This window comes from Rosa rugosa, chromosome 6 (genome assembly GCF_958449725.1).
Source record: "Rosa rugosa chromosome 6, drRosRugo1.1, whole genome shotgun sequence".
Taxonomy (NCBI): domain Eukaryota; kingdom Viridiplantae; phylum Streptophyta; class Magnoliopsida; order Rosales; family Rosaceae; genus Rosa; species Rosa rugosa.
The window spans coordinates 36,304,453-36,327,145 of NC_084825.1; the positions used below are offsets into that span (position 1 = coordinate 36,304,453).

The 22,693-nt window shown below is 37.3% G+C and overlaps 2 protein-coding genes and 1 long non-coding RNA gene across 4 annotated transcripts; all 3 read right to left on the minus strand.

The window, feature by feature from the left end:
- Positions 1–36: 36 nt before the first annotated feature.
- On the minus strand, positions 37–5,615 carry LOC133715977 (beta-amylase 7). Its single transcript, XM_062142700.1, has 11 exons — positions 5,127–5,615; positions 4,174–4,757; positions 3,648–3,911; positions 2,878–2,955; positions 2,510–2,713; positions 2,060–2,254; positions 1,660–1,824; positions 1,281–1,541; positions 917–1,135; positions 469–688; positions 37–338 (listed from the first exon to the last, which is right to left on the minus strand). Exons 2-11 carry the CDS (start codon positions 4,624–4,626, stop codon positions 310–312), a joined length of 2,088 nt encoding a protein of 695 aa, XP_061998684.1. The 5' UTR covers positions 4,627–4,757; positions 5,127–5,615; the 3' UTR covers positions 37–309.
- Positions 5,616–6,123: 508 nt separating this feature from the next.
- On the minus strand, positions 6,124–10,396 carry LOC133715978 (beta-amylase 2, chloroplastic). Its single transcript, XM_062142701.1, has 9 exons — positions 9,986–10,396; positions 9,791–9,868; positions 9,279–9,482; positions 8,751–8,945; positions 8,327–8,491; positions 7,857–8,117; positions 7,564–7,782; positions 6,900–7,119; positions 6,124–6,442 (listed from the first exon to the last, which is right to left on the minus strand). Exons 1-9 carry the CDS (start codon positions 10,229–10,231, stop codon positions 6,369–6,371), a joined length of 1,662 nt encoding a protein of 553 aa, XP_061998685.1. The 5' UTR covers positions 10,232–10,396; the 3' UTR covers positions 6,124–6,368.
- A 5,453-nt stretch (positions 10,397–15,849) lies between these two features.
- LOC133718804 (uncharacterized) lies at positions 15,850–17,532 on the minus strand. Of its 2 annotated transcripts, XR_009850588.1 has the most exons (4): positions 17,051–17,532; positions 16,693–16,811; positions 16,460–16,548; positions 15,850–16,314 (listed from the first exon to the last, which is right to left on the minus strand). It is a non-coding gene; the product is annotated as an uncharacterized LOC133718804 (long non-coding RNA). The 2 variants fall into 2 exon arrangements; XR_009850587.1 differs by having other exon boundaries at positions 15,850–16,548.
- Positions 17,533–22,693: the final 5,161 nt, after the last annotated feature.

Genomic DNA, 22,693 nt, shown 5'->3' on the forward strand with positions numbered 1-22,693 from the left:
TTAATTGCTGCAAGGAGAGAAGATTCTAGCACCGACTGTGCAAATGACTAAGATTTTACATTTAAATTACTCTTACATACCAGTCACGGTTTGTGTTGTCTGATTACAGAATAGTTCAATCTCATTGTTGGTCACTGTCCTATCAACTGTATTAACTGACTAATAATTGTACTAATAGCCTCATCTGGAATAATGGGAACCCAACATTTCGTGGGCTACAATAAATGTTTATACTGAATAATACACTACCTAGAGAAACCTCTTCCTTTAATAGCCATCAATAATCACTATCTGGACTGTCTCTACTTGCTATACATGGAGATCAAGAACAGCTTCCCCTGCAGAGAAAATGAAACGTTACAACTGATGAAGAATGTAAAGTGTAAAGTAATTTAATTCGAGTGTTTTGATAAATGCTGAGTATATTTAATTTGGGAAAATAACAAGTAAAAGTAAAAGAGGCCATACCATGCATTCTCTTAACAAATCGGTCAAATTCCATGAAGTTATGTCTTTCCATTAGAAGCGGACTGAGCCTAAGGTAGGTAAAAGATGACAAATGCCTTCCATCTGGATCAGTCAAGGGCTTGGAATTATCCAATATCTTGTTGTATCCGACACGATTATGACATAAAAGAGCATTCTCACTAGAAACTGGTACGCAAACATCCCATGCAGCATTCAGCACCTGAAAGGAAAGGATGTGATGTTTATTTACAAGGACTTCCACTGCATACATGCATTTTTCAATCTATGGTGCAACTTTCACAACCTCCCCATTCCAGCGAGAGAGACTTCTATATTCCATAAGAAGCCCCCTTTTCTACTTAAGAGAATATCAAATTGTTGAACTTGGATCAGAAAGGTAAATATGAAATCAATAATATAAGGTATTTAGATAACTTTTTATGCTTACTTGCCAAAATAAACCCTCAGGATCTCCCATTGCCTCTTGGAAGTCAATATTCTGGTCTAACGTATTCAATTGAGTGCATACGAGGTTTAAAGAAGCACCATGCTTCTTTAGCATCATCATAATTGCAGCATAACCATCTCGGTTGCATGGATTATAGAAGCCAGCAGTCAGCTCAGCAGCATGACTAGGTGTCTTGTACCACCAGTGAATACCTGATAGCTGCTTAGCAATTAAAATATAGCAACCGACTTGATCAAGCCATGACTAGCCAAATAACTTCTAGCATCCAAAAGGATTCAAATCAAGTAGAAGTCTTCAAAATTCATCTTTGATGCATGTTCAAATGATGAGAAGCTAAACTGACCTTTGCAGCAATGCAGGTGCTGTCAAACGCTAGCTTTGCTAGAGAAAGCACTCGATCACCATGATCAACTAAAACTCGGGAGTACCAATTAAGGAAGAACCTGCCATAGTAGCCATCATAATCTCCTCCATCGCAAAAGAAACCGGATTCATGTGGCCGCGAATTATAAGAACCTGCATTATCTGGACCTCTACCCCAGAAGGAGTGTCCCCTTGCTTCTGCTGCCTTTCTCAGACTTTTCAGCAAATACTGATCATAACACTGCAAGATTTTAAAAGTTGATAGTCAAGAAAGCATACTGCAAAGATACAGTGCCAGTTCTGAGGAAATTGACAGTCTCATTCACCTGATAAAAAGATATCACTATTCAATAAGTTACCTGAAATTCACCAATGCCTGGATATCGCCAACCATGCTTTACAGTACAAGATGGGAATCTTAGTTCGCCACATGGACCTAGTCCAACTTGAATCATGGAGATAATGCCATCTTGAAAGAACTCGTCAAACTCTACACGGAAGCTTCTCATGCAGTCAAAGTATACCTGCATTAGTATTGCATTAGTTAAAAGCAATAACATTTTGATGCTTATCACATAGGATAGGACCACCCCTGAAAACACGGTGCATTATTATAGAATACAACCATGATACCAATTGACATACATAGTGTTATCTACAAAGAGCATGATCTACAAAGAGCATGATCGGTACCAATTATAAGACAGACTGCAGGTACAAAGATTATCGCCTAATATTAATCATATCTGATTATAATACCTCAACAGCAGTCCGGCCTCTTAAAACTCGTTCCTTGTCTATTCCCCATGATAGGCATTCAGGGTTACGTCTTCCTGCTCTATCAGTGAAAAATATGTCAGGGTTACTTCTACCAATTTCAGCCACCCAATGGGGTAGTGTAATACATACATCATCACCCACATTGCCTCCACATTCATGAAATGACATCACAACCTGAAAGAGCAGAGTTGCCCGTGAGGCCAAGAAGGAACTTCAAGAAGAGTTAACAAAGCAACAGTGCTTAAATGAATAAATTATCTCCAGATTAAAGGTATGATAAAGACAAGCAATGTCCTTAGTCCTCACACTAAAGACTTGGTCTCTAACGTTGAGAATGACCAAACAGGATAACTACCAAGAGGAACTGTTATGACCACTGAGAGCACAAAGCTACTGCAAGAAAAACAACTTTTCCATCTAAAAACTGACCTGCAACTTCAGCTTTAGGTCGCGCACCATCTGAAAGAGTCTCTTATATCCATTCCAGTTATACTCCAGTGGAGCATGTCCCTCTACTATCCCCCACCAGCAATCAACCATAACACCATCAACATTAACTGATTTCAATACCCTTAGCTGCTTTAATAGGCCATCTGGATCAACCAGTTCACACTTCATATTAATGACACCTAGCTGCCACCAAAAAGATAAGATAAAGAGACATATAGATTAGACACCAGGCCTAAAAGCAATAATATCTATCATGCAAAACTTAAACAATTTTCTAGCACGATATATAGTGCAGAAATAGAAGGCATCAAGAAATAGAAAACCAATAATCTAACAGCAAAACTCACTGGCAGCATAACATAAACTGGAATGTAAGCCGTGTTGGCAAAATCACGTTCTGGTAACTTCTGGGGCACGTCAACAATCTACAATATAGAATTGTAAGTGTCAAAGCATGTGATACTGCCGAACATGTGAAGCTATATTTAAAATTCAAACAATAAAACTATAACAAAGTAGATAAATTTAATAAGAAATAGAACTTCTGTCCTTATGGATTGTTAGTAAATTTCAGTTCAACTGTATGAAGAAGGTATACATCAACAAACTTTTGCTAGTTCACGAGGGTAGGGCATTTTAAATATTATCTTTTCTCAAGGCACTTCATAAGTTTGCTAAAGATGTCAGTGATAAAATAATTAAGTAAGAGGAACATTATCCATGTAGAAAATTCAGCTAATCGGTAACAGCGTACCAAGAAAGAGATGTATACACATATATACATGCGCACGCGCGCACACACTCTCTGCTAAACTTACGCGCAACAGTACCCTTTTCCTGCTAAAGATGTGCAACCAGGGAGGGTGTCCATAAGTGTTTCTGTGTGCGCGTGTGATAGAAACCCCATAAAATCATTACAGTCTATATCTCTATATTAACTTGATCAGAACTTCTTCACATAATTACTTTCCTTCGGAAAGTGCTACTTGCATGACATGGATTGCCACACATTTCACTCACACCTGTCCCCTGTATATGCCACACATAGCTCAATGCAGCCAATGCTTGATGGTGATGCATTACATAATGGAGTAAAACAACTCTGAAATGTTTGTACCTGCTTGTCCCCAACATTATCCATGGAGCCACCAACAAGAGGATGACTCTGTGTTTGATCTCCTCCATCTCCTGTGATGATTGATGGAAGATCATAAGGTGATGAAGCAGGCATAAAAACACTTTTCATGTGACCTGCATTATGCTCCACAGAGCTTTGATAGCCAGAGGCAACTCCTTTAAGGGACACCGGAGTTGTTTGGGACATCATTTGGGAAGATGATGAAGTGACCGCTGTAGAACTAACACCAGCAGGCCTTGGGCCCTGAAACAGTTGAAGAGAAAATGCTTTGATTTTGTTTATTTTTTCTGAAATTTGTTAAAAATGAGAATCACAATATGTTTATGTCTACCTCAGCTGCATTAAGGAGGTCAAAACCTAACAACATTTACTACTGTCTTCCTCACGTTTAAGAACTGACAACAACATTTTCCATACTTTTATTCAGTGGTGCTTTCATGTTCATAAACGCTGCCAATTTTTTTCAAAACATCTAAACTAAGCTTCTTCATTGAGAGAGAAGTACCTGAGAGTTTGAAGGATAAGTGGTTCCATCCGGAAGAACAACCCAGCCAGCTTCCCTAGCCAAAGCCGCAATTACATCATTGATATCAGCCCTGACTCTGAGATTATAATTTCCATGCCTCCGTAGCCCTGCTAAGATCTTTGCAGTGATCGCCCTGCGCTGCCGCTCTCTTATCTTGGTTCTCTCTTTCTCTTCTAACGGTCTACACCTCCTAGCTCCTCCCCCACCAGGGGTCCCCACTTCTTGCATTTGCTGGTGCTGTTGAAACCGGTTATTATTACTACTACTTGTTACCATCCCTCCATCAACCCCGATCATCATCGGGCTCGCATCAACATGCTTCTCAACATCTTCGTCATCATCACCATCTCCCTCTTCTTTCACATCCATGTCCATTTCTTCCTCATCATCTTCTTCACTCGTCCCAATTAACCTCTGCATATCTGTCGCCATAATCCCCTCAAAACCTACACTATCAACCCCTGAATTATCCTCGTTCCTTTATCCTCTTCTCATAAACCTCATCATTACCGCCCAAATTACCGCATAATTACAACAAAAACTTAACCAATGCTTCCACAATCCTGTTGAGTATAACAAAATCAGAACTTCAGCCACTTTTAAGTACTTAACCATATTCCACACTAACAAAAATTAACAGTTTTTAACCTCAAAATAAAGCAAAACAGTTCAATTCAACTAGAATCACAGAAAAAAAAAATAGAAAATACTGCATTGACTGGATTAGAACTAAATGAGTTGACTTTCATGAAAACAAAAGGAATAGATACTCAATTTTATACTGTTTATGCTTTTTTGCTTAAGCTTTTCTCATCAACCAAACATTGATTTATTCTCTCTTCACTTTCAATCCAATTATTCTCACACACTCACCAAAAACAGCTTCTTAATTTACTCAAATCAAAAATCTCACAAATTACGAAATCAACTACCTTCAAAATTCAGCTCAGCTCAGATCACTGAACCTCCAATCGACTCTACTCCGGCCAAAAACTCCTCCGATTCCACTTCCTCGTGCTCTTTCGGACCTCAAACCACCCGATCCGTGCTCAATTCTTCTCCAGAAACCCGAAATTCCGGCGGCCGGAGACCTAGCGCGGGTTGGTTTAACCGAAACGAACCGGGCCCCGGAGAGAGGAGGACGGAGGAGGGCGGAGACGGTCGGGTCGGGTCGGGGCGGAGAAGGAGAAAAGCGTGCGAGCATGTGAGGAGGAGGCGGGGTTTGGAATTCTCACGCGTGTGAGTGTAAGCGTGTTCTGTTTTTGGCACGGACCAGGCGTGTTCACCTCTCTCTCCCCACGCGGGTCGCCCCAACCCTTTCACGCTTTGCGCGTGTGGAGAGACACGTGTCGCACGTGGCGGGAGCGTGGGCTGATTGGGTGGGCCTTGTGTCCCGGCGGGTAATTCACGTGAACTGTACTTGGCTTTGTCCTGGATTAGTTCAGTAGATTTCTGACCGAGAGTGTCAGTAACCTTCTAGAATATTTTACTGTTAGTTAATTTTTTTTTTTTTACCGTGCTTCACATCGTTACATCTCAATCTAACAGTAAAGATTTCCATATCGTTGAACGATCTCGATGAATTCTGTGTTGTAGTGCGTTTTCTTTTTAATTAACGGAGATAGGAAATTCGAACTTGAAACCTCTATCAACATTGTGTTAAAGAGAAATGTCTTATCCACTAGACCAAAACTAGTTAGTGAGTATTAGAGTGTTTCCATAAACCGAAAGGCACTTTTAACTGTTTCTCCAAAACACTACCAAAATGCTACCGGAGAAAGCACTAATCAGCTCTAATTGGTAAAGAACTTCCAGGGTTATCAGAGTTTGAGCCCTTAATATGAGCAACAGTTAAGCTCATCTGGGATCACTTGCAAGTCCGTGTTTTTTGTTTGCCCTATACAGCTATACCACTTTGGACTACATTGATTCTGATAATTTCTCATCTCTGTTTTCATATAATTAATAGATTCTTAGTACATTTATTTGTTTTTTGAACAACTGCAAGCTACAGACATTTGTAATGAAGAGTAACCATTATAGTGGAAGCAGTTCATCTAAATTTTGTTGGGGATTATTAACTGATCCCGGAACAAGTTACCACGGTTGGATCAGCTGGTGACCAAACCTGTATAATGCTATACACTCATTTATTTCCATATTTCAGTATTAAACTACTGTTGAATTGCAGATGAGTCCTCGGCGTGCTCTTCATTTGAATTAATCCGGACATCTGGAGCAGCTTCTCCTGCAATTGCAAGTGTATTGGAGATAAGACGAGCATAAATCAAGATTTACACTATGAGATCAGGCCAAACAGAAAAAACAAAGAAAGCAGTCCATTATGTGAGTTATCATGTCTTGTAGCGACAGGCATAGACGATGATTGACCTATGATAGGTAATGTATCCAAAAAAATGCAGTGCACAAAATAAGAGATATCAGAGGACAAGAGAATATGGAACAGGAAAGAATGATTGTAAGGCTATAATGAATGATTGTAAGGCTATAATGAATGATCTCATTATCATCAATAGTTATTCAAAATGAAAATTCAAAAAGGAACAGGCACCACAGAGCATAGATGATGTATGCTTTGGCAAAGCATGCATGAAAACAACTTCATGAAATGAAACAGAAGTTTCTGCCTGTGCATGTGTTGCTCATGCTTTTGCGTATTTAGCAGTGTAGAAGAAGAATAGTACCATGCATTTTCTTGACAAATCGTTCAAACTCCATAAAGTTATGCTTCTCCAGGAGAACTGGGCTTAACCTGAGGTAGGTAAATGCCGACAAATGCCTACCATCTGGATCATTCAGTGGTTTAGCATTTTCCAATATCTTGTTGTAGCCTTCTCTATCATGGCAATTAAGAGCATTCTCACTAGCAACTGGAATGTTGGCATCCCATGCAGCATTCAGCACCTGAGTACAGTTATGAAAAATTAATTAAATGCCTTCATGAATAACATTGCTGGGTAGAATATGCATAAACACCGACGGATTTAAAACCATTTAACATGTAACAAACAAACGCACCACCCTTGAAATGGTGCTGCTTGGCCATATCAGTTATAAAGTCTGAAAAAGTTGTTTGTAGACTGTTACTTCTAAGAGTAAATTAACTTCTACAGAGAGTGAACTGAATATGAGAAGAATCATTATGTAAAAAGGGAATAAAGACTCAGATACTATACATGCCCCTAGAAAGGGAATAAAGAAGCAGGCATATCCAGCCCGGAAAATCAAATGATCCTTCTCAAGCTCTCCTCCTAATGTTCCTAATAGTTGTTTATATCTAAACATTTATTCACACTCTCTTATAAGCCTGGAAGTAGTGAGTTACAGAGGAGTTTCAGTGCTTGGTACCTGCCAAACTAATCCCTCAGGGTCTGCCATTGCTTCTGGAAAGTCCTCCTGCTGGTTTGATGTGCGCAATTCAACACACGTGAAATTCAAGGCAGCCGCATGCTTTTTAAACATCGCTGCAATTGGAGCATACCCATCACGATTGCATGGATTATAAAATCCAGCAGTTAATTCAGCAGCATGGCTGGCAGTCTTGTACCACCAATGAATACCTGATAGCTGTTCATAATTCAAATAAAGAAACATCACAAAAAAGAAACCCAGAAAAACTAATCTCCAAGAAAGTCACTCACCTTTGCAGCAATGCAACTGCCTTCAAAAGCTAAATTGGCCAGAGAAAGTACACGATCACCATGATCCACCAAAACATTGGAATACCAATTAAGGAAGAATCTGCCATAGTAGCTATCATAATCACCTCCGTCGCGGAAAAACCCTGTGTCTTGTGGTTGGGAATTGTAAGAACCAGCATTATCCGGTGCTCTGGCCCAGAAGGAGTGCCCCCTTGTCTCTGCAGCCTTTCTCAGATTCTCCATCAAGTACCGATCATAACACTGCATTGAACCAGGTTGAATCAGAGATCTATTGAGTAGTGTAGAGACAAGTAATAAAACGTGTAACTGGCTTTAGGTCATAATGATAGAATAATAAAGGCCTATTAAGTTAACATTTAGTAATAACTATCAGTCACAGTTATCTTGAATGCCAACATCTTAGCTGTTCCAATAATGAAAAGTGGAATGAGCACCATTTATTGATGTACCTGAAATTCACCACTACCAGGATATCTCCAACCATGCTGTGCTGGATAAGAAGGATACCGTAACTCTCCGCAAGGACCTAAACCAACTTCAATCTCTGAGATTATTCCTTCCGCAAAAAATTCATCAAATTCGACCCTGAAGCTCCTCATGTAATCAAAGTAAACCTGCAAAGGTAAATGAAGCTCAGAGATTGAGTTCTGCATCAAACAGCAGATATGTCTTAAGAGACATTTTCTAAAATGAGGGTTGTTGCTTCCCGTAGCATTAGAAAGGAATGGTTCTTAGGATACACAAGGCATACAAGTTGAGAAAGGCTTAGAAATAGTTTCTTTCTAAACTAAAACAAGTCCAAATATAGAAACGGAGCAAAGACAGTCCATAGTAAATAAAAATGACCAGCATAACATAGTTAGAATGTTATACCTCAACAGCAGTCCGGCCTCTTAAGACACGCTCCTTATCAATTCCCCACGTGAGGCATTCCACGTTCCGTTGCCCTTCTCTGTTAGTAAAATATATATCAGGATTTTTTTGACCAATTTCTGTCACCCAGTGAGGAAGTGGGATATGTACATCATCCCCAACATTGCCTCCACATTCATGAAATGACATTACAACCTACAAAAACAGAGGGTACAACAATGAAAACAAACACACTTTTCAGCAAAAATATATAAAGGCCGTCCCACAAGCTGATATACAAAAGCAAATTCTTCCTAGGTTAGCTATTCGAAAATCCAAGCAAGAATACTTAACTAAGGAGTAGTGAAGTATTTACTAATCACAAGTTCACAACTATTAATACAAATCTGTTTGATACAAATCACACAATGAATCTCTTGTGTGTATCAAATCATTTCTGAGAAAAAAAGAAAGGAAAGAACCAAAGAAAGGTTGCAATATATACCCAAATAGAAAAAATAAATGCTGGTAAAAGTATGTACGACTCACCTGTAACTTAAGGTTCAGATCACGCACAATCTGGAAGAGTTTCTTGTAGCCACTCCAATTATATGCTTGTGGATTATGCGCCTCAACTATTCCCCACCAGCAATCAACCATAACACCATCAACACCAACGGACTTCAGTACCCGCAGTTGATCCATCAGAACTTCTGGCTCAACTAGCTCACTATTCATATTGATGACACCCAACTGCCAATTTCAACATGAAACATGAGAAGAACAACTACTATTTAGCCATAACTACTAATAAAACAGTATCAAAAGAAGACTAATGAACAACAGCGGTGATTTTGTACACATGTTCCATTGACCCAACAAGTACATGTAGCCACATTGTTCATCAGGAGCATACATACAGAATATGACTTCACTTGATCAATGATTCTGATCGACACTCTTAACAATTCGACAAGAGTATTCTTATAATCAATGTTCTTAATTGACTACAGTTTACAATCTCACAATGAACATTACTACATTAGTGTTAGAAAACTCACTGGTAGCATCACATATATAGGAACATAAGGAGTCCCAGTAAAATCACGCTCCGGAACCTTTTGTCCCAACTCTTCAACCTATCACAAACCCAGAACAACTTTCAAAAATCCAAACTCAAAACCTCACACTCCAAAATTTCCAATCTTTACAAACCAAAACACCCAGAATTCAAAACAAAGCAATCATATCCATACCTGCTCGTCACCACCATTCTCCACCTCAGTCCCCTCCTCACTCACCACCGCCAAAGTCCGATACTTTCCACCACCCACCACCCTCAACCGGCACGAATCAAACTCCGCCGATCCCCAAACCCCCGGAGAGAACCTCAGCATGGTCTTCCCACCGGCCGACGACAACGTAGCCATTGTCGTTTTGCAACCATTACTGGGTGGCCGCGGCGTCAAGCAATGGAATACTTGAAGTGAGGGCAGTGCCATTTTGGGTTTTGTGAGATGTTTCTAGTGTATTGGAGAGTGTTTAAGAGAAGTGAGGAAGTGATCGGGAAAGGTGAGATTGGTTGTCTCCATTTTTGCACAGTTTTCTCGGGAGAGAGAGACAGTTGGAGTGGCGGGGGAGACAACCCGTGGTGAGGTTTAAAGATGCGAGATACAGTTATTTGTGCCGTAAGATATGAACGGTCCTTTTCCATGGCTATGAGCCGTGACGGATTCGACTGTAACAGACCATAATCCACCGTACACGTAGTTAGTTTTATGAGAAAAATATCTAAAGCAAATCTAAAGCACAGTGAAAAGTACTATTGTATATTGAGAGTCTCGTTCCCCTGGTCAGCAACTGATCAGGGATCATTTGGTCAGTCACCGTCCGATTTCAATCGGACAGCTGACAGAACTCAACTCAGATTTCATCACTTATCTATCAGCCGTCTGATTTCAATGGTCAGTTGCTGACCAAGGGATCAGGAGCGTGTATATTGATATGTCGAGTATGTTAAGGCCTCGTTTATGATTGCTTCGCTTTTAAAAAAATCAGCTTTTGTTTAAAATTTTAGATTTTATTATGTTTAGTAAATAAATAAAAAACAGCTTTAATTGGAAGTTATAAGTCACTGGCAACAGATTTTAGAAGCAGCCCAGAGGTTGCTTTTAGAAGCTGCTGTGGATCAAAACACACTCTGCAGTTGTTTTATGTACTTATAGCACTTTTAAAAATATTATTTACCAAACACGAAACTGTTTTAATTCACAACTGATTATTCTCACAACACAGTAGCAGCAGTTTTTTTTTAAAGTCACAGCAATCCCAAACTAACTCTAATTTGATACAAAGGTAAATTGACTTCATGTATTAGTAGACTAGTTTGATTTGATCTCAAATTAGCCTTCTTTTATATCAAACTAGTTTATTTATGTATCGAAACTAATTTATCTCTATATCAAACTAGTGCACTATTGGCCGTCTCTTCATCATTCTGGTACTTCCTTCAAATTTTCTGTTAAGTTGATCACGTGTTAACTCAAATACTATTTCAAGATTTCTTAATTATGTAGATTCTACTTAATCTGAACTAGTTTGGGATTAGACCAGAAGCCCACACATGAAAAATGAGAGTATCGATAACAAAGGACACATAAGTACTTAAATGGAAAAAGAGAAAGTAGCATCTAGGGTTTTTGGACTAAATATTTTAAACTTATAATTTATAGTACTCAAGGTACCATTCAAGAACTTTCAAAATTTAAAATAGAAAATTACACATTAGCACCAGACCAAAGATGTAAACACAGAAAACTCACCTTCAAATAGATTTATACAAATAAGGACACGAGCCCAAGCCTAAAACCAAATGAAATAGGTCTGACTCCGAATTTTAATGAAAAATGACCAAAATGCTCAATTTTCATCAAAATTTACGCACATGACACTGACCCAATACCTAACACCCAAAAACGTAAACCCCAAAATAGAAACCCAAAACCCCAGCGACAGAGCCAACATAGCAGCAGAGTAAGTTTTTCTTCAATTTCAAACTTTTGGTTCATGAATTTTTCTTTGATTCCATGTAAAAGCGGTAGCAATATGTTAATCCGAGCTCAAATTTCAGATTTCACAGGCCTAAATCTGCAAAATCTCTGAAGCAGTAGCAGCTAGGATTCAAATCCGTGCTCAGCTCGAATTTGGCTTCAATAAAGGTCAATAAGGTAAGTCCTTGTTTCAATGGTATTGTTGGTTGGTGCTTATGTGAGTTTTTCGGTACTCAATTTTCTCTTCAGGACCTGACAGTCCTGAAACCATGGAGAGGTTTGTTGTGGTTTCGGTGAGAGGAGTTTGAGTTTGTGCTGTTTGCTGTTTTCAATCGGGGATGGGTGTCATGGATTGTGTTATTTGGGGCTTTTAGGGTTTAACAATTTGAATGGTATTAAAAGGATGTGGATGGTGTTTTTGTATTGATTTGGAGGTAGGATTTTGTAAATCGAGCAATTTTGCATGAGAAGAAGGGGGTATTGAGATTTTATACTAGTTCTGATAGGATGCTCTGTGTCATTGCTAGAGTGGATTGAATATCATGATTAACGAAGCTTTTAGTCTCTCAGAAATTGTGATGTCGTGGCATTGTATTACAGGAATTGATACTTTTCTGTTAGTTGGGATTGTTAAATGTTTGCATTTTATTTGGTGAGATTTTAATTGCATGTGACACATAAGATGAAAATACATGATGCACAATTTACACATTGAAGTACTACATTTATCTGATGTCTTGCTAACTTTTGTTTGAAGGTTTGTTTTGATACTTTGCATATTACTTTCTTTAAAACACAGAAAGAAGTTTTTTGTGAACGCTATACTATATATAGTATCTATATTATGATGAAGCCATAGAATCTTTCTTGTTCTGAACCATTATTTTCTTTTTGTAAGTGCCTGAGAGCTTTTTGGGGACGTATATGGACTCAGATGTGATTTTATTAGGTTGATACTTTCACCTGTTCTAAACCTTTAATGTGTTGTGTGGTTTATCTATGTGCATAACAATTGTTGAAATTTAGAACTGTATAAATTAATCTTAATGGGAAATGGCTATTTTGGGGAGCTTTTGGTTGTGCAAATTATGCATAGTATTTCTGCTGCGTATGCAGGGCTTAGTTGTCAATTATAAAAAATAGTAATCTTGTGCTTATTGCTAGCTATATAAGAATGTTTTTGTTCCATTTTAATTCTCAGTTAATCATATTGAGATTCTAAGTCCAGAATTTGGTGTGTTTGAAATGCTAGAATTCTGTACTCTGACATGGTTCTCTTGTTTACTGAGTATGCCTCCTAAATTTTAGAAGGCATCAGAAATTGGGATAAATGTACCTACTTACCTGCCTGGTATTCGTAAGTAAAAGAGCATACATGTAACTACAGATGAGTTTGTTTTTGTTCTATTTTAGAGGTAGAAGTGATTCTATTATGTGTGCCTTTTTCCTGTTGATTCATTTATGCAATTTAGGTGACTAGCTATTGTTTGGTGAACCGAGTTTTATCTGTTTTTAAGCATCATTGTGCATGTCTGCACCCAATATCCTATTGCTACTTCATTTGGCAAACTAAAAACTATTATTCAGCTCTTGGATACCACATGCAGTACCTAATGCAATTTTCTATGGACAAGATGATCTAATGAACTTTATGCTACTGCGTGTAGGTGCAAAAGAGTGATCTTGCTACTGGTTTGGTAATCTTACTATGGGAATAATGCGATTTTCTATGTTTTCAATGTCATTCATGGATTGACATATCTAATTGCTACTGCTACTGCTCCTGCTCCTGCTCTTGCTACTGCTCCTGCTCCTGCTACTGCTACTGCTCCTGCTACTGTTCCTGCTACTGCAAATGAAGTTGCCATTGAGCCAAGGACACGTTCAGCAATAAAGAAGAAAAAGGAGTTTGATGAAGAGCTCTGAGATTTTCTTTCTTAGGAACGTGTAAAAGAAATAGATTTTTTTTTTCCTTTGAGAAGTAACATAAAAGGATTATTCTAAAAAAAAAAAAAAGTAACATACAGGGATTAAGAGTCAAAAGAAGTAGTTAAGGGTAAAAAAGTAAATTAACTCATGACATGTGGCTAGTGAAGGGAAAATCGTCCTTTTTTGTAAGATTTATGCCTTATATGATTAATTTATTCTTTAAATGATGTGTCAGTTAAGTCATCTTTTGTCAATGACTTATATCAAATACTTTGTTAAATTTTAAAAGTCTCTGGCAGTCTGGCCTTGCTGAAGTAATGAGAGAGAGACTCTCGCTTCTCTCTTCTTCTCCCTTTCATCCTTTCGTCCTTCCCTATCCAACTTCGTGATAGACTTCTGCCCTAGTGGTGGCAAGGGTGTATATAGCTTTGCTTTTGTTCTTTCTTCTCTCTCCTTCCTTTATTCCATCATTCAATTGTATATAAATATCAATTGTAAATCAAAGACTCAACAAATGCTACTAGCAAAGATCCTAACTTCTTTCATCAAAAAATAAAAAAAGATGCTAATTTCAATAAGACACAACAACAACAACTCCAATAAAACACCAAAACAGACAAAAATCGCACTGACAACTATTAATTCCACATCACTAAAATCAACATTACACCCTAACTAATTTCACGCAACCCCAAAAACAATAAAAAAATACTAAAAGAACCCATTAATCTAAAGGCCATGCATTACTTTGATCAAACCTCATTTGATTTGCGGAAAGAAAATTAGTTCCTTGGTCTTTTCCATGAGCAAAGGAAAATAAATTTCCCACTAGAGTGTGTTTGGATGAGAGAAAAAATGATGGATTTTAATTGAAAATAAGGATTTCATAATTCCTATAAGTTAATTTCCTCGTTTGGCATTCTCATATTGGAAATTTTTAATTTCTCTGTGGAAAAAAATTGAATGAATTCATTGTCTGAATTCCTCACTTCAATTTCCACAAAACTAGGTGTCATTTCAGAATTCAATTGTAGCACACAATAGAAATCGCAATTAATGAAATTTTTGATTAATGGAGTTGTAGATTCCATCATTTACAAATTCCTACGAATTTCACAATTTTTTCACCAAACGCACCTCTAGTTTCCCTACCAATGTTTGGGAATGTCGGGAAACTAATCTGAAAATATATTATATTTTCCTTTCCCATGTTTGGTTTGTGCATGAATAGGAAAATAAGCAACATCAAATTTCCAATAGTATCCTTAATATCAAAACATAAGCAATTCAAGATTCAAAATTTTATCGGATAAATTTCTAATAATAATCTTTAAAATATTTAAAGTATGCAATTAATAAGGGAAAGTAGGAGAGAATTGAAAATGAATCCCATGGGGTGTGGGATGATCCACTTTCCCCCTCTATTCCCTTCATGCCGAAAAGTTGTTCATTTCATTTTCTTGGGCGTGCCAAACATAGGAAATGATAAACTTTCCCTTCCCAAGCTTTTCATTCCGCGAACCAAACGAGGTCTAATCTATTATCATTCCACACTAGTTTGTGTTACTTTGGACCTAGAAGAGAAAAGCCCAAATGTAATACCAAGATGATCATGATGTACATTTTTGGGCTGGACTTCAAAATGAGCAGCCCATTGCTTCAAAATTTGCAATACTGAAAGTCATCAAGATTAAGGGGGGTGTATTGTATTTGGATTTGTGTGGAGTTTTTTTTAAATGATAGACTTTTTCAAAAGTCCATGGACTCTATAAAAAGTTCATAGACTTTTATTGATTTTTTAAAACCATTGACTTTTAGCATAGATTTTTTACTGATTTGTAAAAATCTACAGACTTTATATGAATGACTTCTATAGATTTCACAATACTTTTTTTAAAAAAAAAAACCAAGCTAGTTTATTAGTCAGAGAATAAAATACAATGTCGTAGCTATGTTGACTAATGTCCATTAGCGTAGGAATCAGAGAAGCTCAAATAATGTCATGAAACAAACAATAAGAAAATAAAAGAAAAGCCTCCAAATATAATCAACCAAACCAAAAGGTACCAAAAACAAAGAAGGAAAAAAAAACACATTGATGAAGTTTCATGCCAAATAAGCAGACGTCTCATGAAGTGTTTTACCTCGATCTTTCTTTCAATTCAAAACTTTGTGATGAAAAATTGTAACTACTACTCCAAAAGTCCAACTGATGATAATTTCATAGGTCCTATATATAGGAAATTTTCTAGGGTTAATGTTTTTTTCTTCATCTGCCTACTCTAGCTTAGAGAGGGGGCACCTATCCCTATGGAATAACAGACACCTTAATGATGAAGTTCCACGTGGTATGAATATGATCATGTGACTCGACGGAATTCGACGCACGTCAAGTGATTATTGAATGGAGAAAAGTACAGGAAGGTGAAGAATATATTTGAATCCACAAATGGGGAAATGGAATGGCTCCTCTAAGTCAACAACTTATCCTTCATTAATAGCCTTGTCGCGTCCTCCATTAACTATCCTCCCCTCAAAATTACAACTTGATAAGGTTCTTTGAAATTTGCCTGGCTGTTGATCAGTTTGGTCACACGTACCCTGCACTAATTTCATATACAAGGTTATATGGAAATTATTCTATGCACCGACGGTGTAAATAATCCAACACTTATAAGATGATCTCAACTTTTGATATTTATAATTAATATTTTTATTAATAATTTAAGAGTGTATTTAATATAATCTAACCATCTATTTACGACGATACAAGTGCACGTCGGTGCACTGAATTCTCCCCCATAGTTTAGCAACATTGCACTATGGTTCCTTCTTTATATCTGAACCAAAAAGGAAAAAAAAGTTGGCATCCACATATAATAGGCCTAGGGCCGTGAGAGCGGAGAATACTTTTATTTTATTCTAGAATTTTAACGTTCTTCTAGTCTGGAAGCAAATTGCTCACAGAGCAACAACAAAAGTACCTTAAGGGGGTGTTTGTTTCACCGGACTATCACCCTTCACCTTAATTTCTACAAGAGTCCTGGACTCTTATAACTTGGCTTATTTCTATAACAGTCCTGATCCATGTTTGGTGCTCCAACTGATAATAAGAAAGAACAACCACAGAAGAAAGAAGAACACCAGAATAAGCATTGATTGGTGGAGTTGAAAACTAACAGAGGAGAACCAACTCAATTAATGATTAATCAAGCCTTGAGGAACTATGCAAAAAACAAAGACAAACTCAACCTTAAAAAAAAAAAACCAGTCTTTAAACCCAGGAAAAAAAAAACCAGAAGAACAAAATAGCACAAACGTGAAATTGATCACAAATCTTACCTGGTCAAGCTACCCAGACACAAAATTGATCAAAATTCTCAGCAGATCAAGCTACCCAGACACCAAATCCTTAAAATAATATCAACCCATAAACAAATCATCTATAATAAAGGAGATAGAGAAAGAAGAAGGTAGAGTATTGAAGGGGAGAGTGAAAGATAATCAGTGCAATGAGAGAGAAGATGAAATTGAACCCGAATAAGAGGTGTTGAAGGAGGCTGAAGCAAAAGAATGACATGAGAGAGAGAGAGAGAGTGATGAGGTTGAGGCGAAGAGCAGATCCAGCGAGAATGGATTTTGACGTCTACAATAGCGGCTTCCACAATCCCATTAGTTTTGGCGTCGCTCTCGTAGACGGTGTGGGCTGGTTTTGGGGACTGCAGAGTCTCATTTAACACAGTCCCGGTTATTGCCAAACACGGGCTACCTCGTGTTATGGTACCCAGTCCCGTCCAATCCCGTCCAGTCCCTCATAACAAACACGACCTAAAAGGCTAAAATCAAGTTTGGATTTATCCCGACACTTTCCCTAGATCATCAAAAGCCTATGGTTCTCGTTCTCACTTTTAAATTTTAAAAACCTCTAACTCTTTTTTGAAATGAAATGATGGTATCCAACTATCCGTACGCACTATTAATTTAAAGAAGAAACATACATTGAAGGATTTGAAATTTCATGAAAAACTATAAAAAAAAAAAAAAAAAGTCATTTCCAATACATCCAATATATAATTTAAGTTGGTCATCTTCTAACTAAATAAAATCTCTTTCCTAAACACTAAAATGAGCAATTATACTAGTCGCATCATTATACTCACAAGACTTAAAATAGACTCTAAGACGTATAATTGAGGTAAAAGAAGTCAAACCTCATCCATTATGACACCCTAGTAAGTAAGCCTCACCCATATTAATGAGCTTCACCACGTCTAGGCAATCAGATTCCATAATAAGAGGAGAAAAAAAAAATCATCTAAAGCAGAATCGAGTATAGTTTTAATATCACACCCCTCCATGTCTAGCCACCGAACCCATTAAGAGACCTTCAAAATTACGCATTACAGATTTACAGCTCTCGCACCAGTGAGGACAAGACCATGCCAAATCGACATAGTTAATGCTAATCCTAGACCATAAAAAAGAAAAAAGAAAAAAAGAATCAGATATATGTAGGAGAATCTACTTATTAGGCGTTAACCCATTACCCATGCATGCATGTGAGTCTTATCATGACACTGTTATTTTATCAAGACTTCGCAATTAATACCCATTATTTTTCCTATTTATCTTGATAATTAGAACTATATATGCTCCAGTCAAACAATAATACAAAGCTCAGGACATATATACTACTGTACGTTATTTCAGTCTGCAGTAATCAAAGTACGTAGGACAGAAACATCTTTTACAAGCTGCCCGTGATGGGTTTTGATTTTTGCTGTTGTAGTTTTATCACTTTATGGTTCTTCTCGGAACCAGAAACTACAAAACAAACACGAACAATTGCACAGAAAAAAACAGATAACCAGATCGAGGACAGTGGGAACGCTTCGTCTTCGTATCTCAAGAAAGCTAAGCTACCATGCAATGCATGCATATTATTATTTCTTCAAATGGCCACTGGAGGCAAGAATCCAAAACTACTATCGATCTCAGGAGTCAGGGAGTGCAGGTTGAGTTTCGGCATATTCTGTTTAACATCTTCCCATAGTTTGGGTATGAAGTCAAAAGCTCAAATTAAACAACCAGACAATTAGCTCACAAGGGTGTGAATTAACTAAAAAGGAAGGAAAGGAAAATCTTATAGTATGATACTAATTTGGATTCATATACTTATCGTCATGTGAATTAATGCCTCGATATATGATCAAACATCAAAGTTGATTACTAGAGCCTCTTAGGCCCTGTTTGGTTGGTGGAAAGTAAATGAATCATTTTCCTTTCCATTGGGAAAGTGAATCTTGAGGGGAGGGGAGATGAACCAATTTCCTCCACTTTTTCCTTTCATTTGGGAACCAATTTCCCTTACTTGGCTGTCCCAAACGCAGGAAAGGAAACACTTTCCTTTCCCAATGCCCAGATTCTGGGAAACAAACATAGCATTAGGGCATCGTGGTTTTACTGTTTTGAAGATCTTTTTGTTTAGGGTTAAAATTTCAAACCACCGTGATTTAGGGTTTACGTCCCACTTAGTAACTAGGGCTTTTGATGGAGAGATAACTGATTGGTCATTGGTGAAGCTACTATCACTGTCCTACCAAATATGGTTGGACCTGGTAACCGTGGTGTTTGACAACGTTGCAACCCTGACAACATCCAGGCATCCAGCTGCTAGTGATAAATTGGACCACAAACCCCCCAGGTGTGGGGATTGATCATAAAAATCAATGATTTCTAACACTAAAATATAAACAACCAAGTTTTTATTTTTATTTTTTATTAATTTTCTTTTTCTTAAAACAAATGATATGAAAGGATTTATTCAAAAAAATGATATGAAAGGATAGATTGCGATTGCTATTATAATTTAGTCACCAAACATCACTACTAGAAAAATCTCTAGTAGCAGCCACCCCTTTGGATACACTTTTCTAACCATATCATTTGAGTAGACAATGGCGGAGCTAGGATTTTAAAATAGGGTGGACTAAAAAAATTTTTTAATAAAAGTTTACTAATGCTTTAAATTATTTTTTTTTTCCTAAGTTTTACTAGTAACATGTTTTATTCTTGGGGCCGTGACCACTTACCCAATTTCAGCATAAACATTGCCCACTTACTCCACTAAGAGTTTTTTAACCCATTTACCCAAATCTAACATCTTTTGACAATTGTGCCCCCTATTATTAAATTGAAACTGATTTTCTCTCTCCTCCCCTTCCTCACCGATCTCTCTCTCTCTCTCTCTCTCACCCACGACTCGGCACTGGTCACAGTAGATGGATCGCCTGGAGCGCATGACGTCCTCCTCGACGATATCCAAGGAAAGGACAACGGCGGGGTCGACCCGGAGGGCGATATGCCAGGTCAGCAGGGAGGGGAAGGGCGAGGAAGGCTTCCGGCGACTCCGGAGGAGGAGGGAAGGTGAACAGGTCGGGCAAATCGGCGGCGACCTTCCTCTTAGCTTCTGCAGATCGTGAAGCGAAGGTCGGTTGTCGAGGTTCATGATGATCACGGATCTCGGCGCTGGTGTCTTCGTCCGGTGAAGCGGCTTTGTGGTTTTGGGCCAGAGCAATCGCCGGTGACTTCATCTCGGTCAATCCGATAGGGTGCCCAGAGCATTTTCTGGGTGCCCAGAGCAACTTTTTTTTTTTTTTTTTGGTATACTTTGAGTTCTGGAATGGGGAAGAAAAAAAAAGTGAACTTATATAATTGATCAATTGTGTCTGTTTCATTTTGGATTTGGGAGTTTATGCATTTCACTTGATGGCAATAATATGATTATTGGGAGGCAATAGACACATTATTGGCCCCCAGTAGACTTTGATACGATGGACAGGGATCACTATAGTGTGGTGTTTTGATAAGTTACTTGTTGTTTTCTGTGTATTAAAGTCAAATTATCTGTGAATCCTACAAAATGGTGCATTTTTGGTGGTCTATTGGGAGGCAGTAGAGACATTGGACTTTGTATTGGGGGGCAATAATATGATTTTTGGGAGGCACTAATATGATTATTGGGAGCCAATAATTTGATTATAAATTGATCAATTGTGCCTGTAGTGTATCCATTTTGGTTTTGGGAGTTCATACAATTCACTGGACGGCAATAACATGATTATTAGAGGCAATAATATAATTTTTGGGAGGCAATAATATGATTATTGGGGGGCAATAATATGGTTACTGAGTATTATTGGGGACCGGTCGCCGGTCGCCGGTCACCGGTCACCGAATTCCGGTCACCGGAGTCCGAGGCCGGCCACTAGTCACCGGAGTCGGCGGCCGGCCACTGGTCACCGAAGTCCGGCAAGGTGGATGATGATTTCTCCCTCTAAGTGAGAAAGAAGGAGAGGGCAAAAAAGTCCCAGAAATAAATAAAAAAAATTAATTGGGTAAATGGGAAATAATCTCTTAGAGTGTTTTGGGTAAATGGGGTTTTTAAACTCTTCGTTGTGCAAGTGGGCAATTGTTAAGCAGAAATTGGGTAAATGATCATTTCCCCTTTATTCTTTCCTTAAATTAAACCACATCATATATTAATTACATATTAAATAATCAAATAGCTAACTGATCCAAAAAAATCAACATTATAACGTTGGATAGAAATTCTATAACAAAAGTCTAAGATAAAAGAACATATCTACTCAAATTTTATCTTGTGCTCTTGAATAGAACCAAAAATCTTTAATTATTGAATTTGTATCATAATTCTCAGCCAACTCTTATTCTGACTTAATTTACCTAAAAAAAGCAAGCTTTTTATGCGAATATGTCTCTTGAAGCAGAATAGAAAATAAAACACAACCAAACACTTCAAGCAAAGAAATAACATAGATATGACCCAAAAAAATTAACATATGGGCTAACTTTAGAAATTTGAAGTGGGCTACTTTTTAATATTTAATTTTTTAAACTAAAATTAAGCTATAAATTAATGTTTTTTTCAAATTTGGGGTGGGCTAGCTGTAGCCCAGCGGAGCCCGTGTGTAGCTACGCCTTTGTGAGTAGAGCAAATGGCACCCTTTTATATTTTTAGTGTTATTTGTTTAATGGATACTGATAACTGTGACAAAATAAAAAATATAATCAACAAAATAATCTAATATATCTATTAAAGACAAAAATCCGTATTCATTGCTAAGTAAAATACTAAATTAATGTATTATATTAAATATTCAGATAAATATATTATATAGATACATTTAAGGGTGTGAAGTAAAATTATCTAACTATTTATTAATTTATTTAAAATTACAAATTAATTATATTTTTCTTGCAGCCGTATCAACAGAGAGAGAAAAATTGAAAAATAATATTATGAGACTTTATGATATGGAAGTTCGTATTTATTAGAAAATAAAAAATTAAATTAATATATTATCCCTGTCTTTTTATTTTGAACACTGTTTTACGTGTCTAAACTATACACCGAAAACTGTGACTTTTGCTATTTAATACTTTAATCGGTATGGAAATATAATATCTTTCAATATTAAATAATTAATATATCATTTCATAATAGCATAAAATAATAAAATTTCATTTAACATTCAAATTAATCGTATTTCTAGAAGTAACTTTTGTATATAATTACTATTATACGAAAACCTTAATTAAAAGCTGATGTTTATCCACTTATCCGTAATAATTTAAATGGTGGGTTTAATTCTTCAGGGCAAATTCCAATTAGGTTGTTCAGTTGTTCTAGGCCTCAATAACATTTTCTTTGCTGCATCTGGTTTCATTCTTACCAAAGATCTGCCCAGCGAACATCAAATCGTCGATCAATCCACGAGGTATGTAATATGTAAGCCTCTGTCCCCTAATGAAGTTTCCCTAAGAGATTACAATGATTTTGATAAGGTGTGATGTGATTGTAGGGTGGATCAATCTTGCAATTGGTGGGCGACTGCGGCAGTTTGAGAAGCTTCAAAAGTCCAGAGCAGTTAAAAACTTCAAAGTTTTCAGATTTTGACATGA